Source organism: Onychostruthus taczanowskii, unplaced genomic scaffold, assembly GCF_017590055.1.
Source record: "Onychostruthus taczanowskii isolate IOZ18803 unplaced genomic scaffold, ASM1759005v1 scaffold326, whole genome shotgun sequence".
Lineage (NCBI taxonomy): Eukaryota > Metazoa > Chordata > Aves > Passeriformes > Passeridae > Onychostruthus > Onychostruthus taczanowskii.
This window is the reverse complement of record NW_024500639.1, coordinates 67,303-69,285: the sequence shown is the minus strand read 5'-3', so window position 1 is coordinate 69,285 and position 1,983 is coordinate 67,303. Positions and strand designations below refer to the sequence as shown.

Below are 1,983 nucleotides of genomic sequence, written 5' to 3'. Positions count from 1 at the left end.
CCGGAGGTGCCCCCGAGCGCTTGGGGGTCCCCCCAAAGTGACACCAGACCCCCCCAGGGGTCCCCCCCAAGACTGCTGTACCCCCAAAGTGAACTGGGGCACCCCCAAAGTAAACCCCGACCCCCAGGGCTGCCCCCCCCCAAAAACTAAACTGGACCCCCACAACACCGGAAGGGCCCCCCAGCATAAACCAGAGCTCCCCAAAACACCTGGGGGTCCTTCTGGGACAGGGGGCTGCACCCCCAAAGTGAACTGGGACCCTCAGCGCTCCCCCCACACATTTGGGGCTCCCTGTGGGCATTGGGGCTGCACCCCCAAGGTGAACTGGCCCCCCACAACTTGCTGGGGCTGCCCCGAAGTACCTCAGGTTGTACCCCCAAAGCAAACCGCGACCCCCAGGGCGACCCCCACAACAACCTGTGACCCCCAGGGCTCCCCCAACGCAAACCGGGGCCACCAGGGCGACCCCCAAAATAACCTGTGACCCCCAGAGCTCCCCCAAAGCAAACCGGGACCCCCAGGGCTCCCCCCAAATCAAACCGGGGCCCCCAGGGCTCTCCTCAGATATTTGGCGCTGCACCCCTAAAGCAAACCGGGACCCCCAGGGCCCCCCCCAAATCAAACCGGGACCCCCAGGGCCCCCCCCAGAATAAACCAAGACCCCCAAGGCTGCCTCCAAAGCAAACCGGGACCCCCAAGGCTGCCCCCAAAATAATCTGGGACCCCCAGGGCTCCCCCAAATCAAACCGGGACCCCGAAGGCTGCCCCCAAAGCAAACCGGGACCCCCAGGGCTCCCCCAAATCAAACCGGGACCCCGAAGGCTGCCCCCAAAGCAAACCGGGACCCCCAGGGCTCCCCCAAATCAAACCAGGACCCCGAAGGCTGCCCCCAAAGCAAACCGGGACCCCCAGAGCTCCCCCCAAGTGGTCTCCCCACCTCTCCCCCAGCCCCACCCCGCAGCCCCCTCCCCGCTGACCGTCGCCGTCCAGGGGCGCGAAGTCGAGGCCGTAGCGCAGCAAGAAGTGGTTGTTCCACACGTACAGCTGGTTGTCGCGGGGGTTGTAGCCCACCGAGGCCACGAACTGGTACGGGTTGGGGAAGGGCAGCGCCAGCGCCGAGCCGCGCCCGCGCCGCGTGTCGAAGGCGTAGACCAGCGCGTTGCCCAGGTGCTCCGTGTCGTCGTCCAGGTAGACGCTGCGCACCACGTAGAGCACCCCGCAGGCCATGAAGGCGTCCGAGGCCGCCCGCTTGGCGTAGCCGGTCTCCCAGGTGCCCTCCAGGCGCAGCGTGTAGGGGTTCAGCTGGCTCACCACCAGCCGCCCGCCGTTGCCCTCGGTGGCGTAGATGACCCAGAGCCCCTCCTCGTCCACCGCCAGGTCGATGTCGGTCTTGCCGCCCCAGCGGTAGGGAGACGTGTCGTGATAGTTGGCGGCGCCCACCACGGTCTCGCCGCTCTTGATGCGGGTGCGCAGGTCGTACTTGACGATGCTGCGGGTGCGCTCCTTGTTGTAGAACACGGCGCCGTCGTACACCACGAAGCCGGTGCCGTCGGCGCGGTGCGGGAGCCGGTGCGTGGCCGCGGGCCGGGCGCCCACCAGGTCGGCCCAGGAGGCGTACTCGGTGAGCGTGTCGGTGCGGTACGGCACCCAGGGCAGCACGTAGAGCCGGTCCCCCGACTGCAGCGGGTCCCGGCACCAGCCGCCCGCCTGGTGCGGAGACTCGTGCGTGGACAGCGCCGGCCCCACGCGCTGCGGCACCCCCGGGCAGACGAAAACTGCGGGGGGACACGGGGGGGGGCACGGGGAGGGACGGACCCAGGGCAGCACGTAGAGCCGGTCCCCCGACTGCAGCGGGTCCCGGCACCAGCCGCCCGCCTGGTGCGGAGACTCGTGCGTGGACAGCGCCGGCCCCACGCGCTGCGGCACCCCCGGGCAGACGAAAACTGCGGGGGGACACGGGGGGGGGCACGGGGAGGGACGGAC

General features: G+C 69.5%; 1 protein-coding gene across 1 annotated transcript in view; it reads right to left on the bottom strand.

Moving 5' to 3' along the window:
* LOC121339059 (adhesion G protein-coupled receptor L1-like) overlaps window positions 1-1,983 on the bottom strand; it is a gene marked incomplete at its 3' end in the record, with an annotated part of 43,815 nt that overhangs the window by 25,277 nt on the left and 16,555 nt on the right. Inside the window, exon 5 of the mRNA XM_041410534.1 lies at window positions 978-1,775. Within this exon, the coding sequence (XP_041266468.1) occupies window positions 978-1,775 (798 nt within the window). The remainder of the gene's footprint in view (window positions 1-977; window positions 1,776-1,983) is intronic.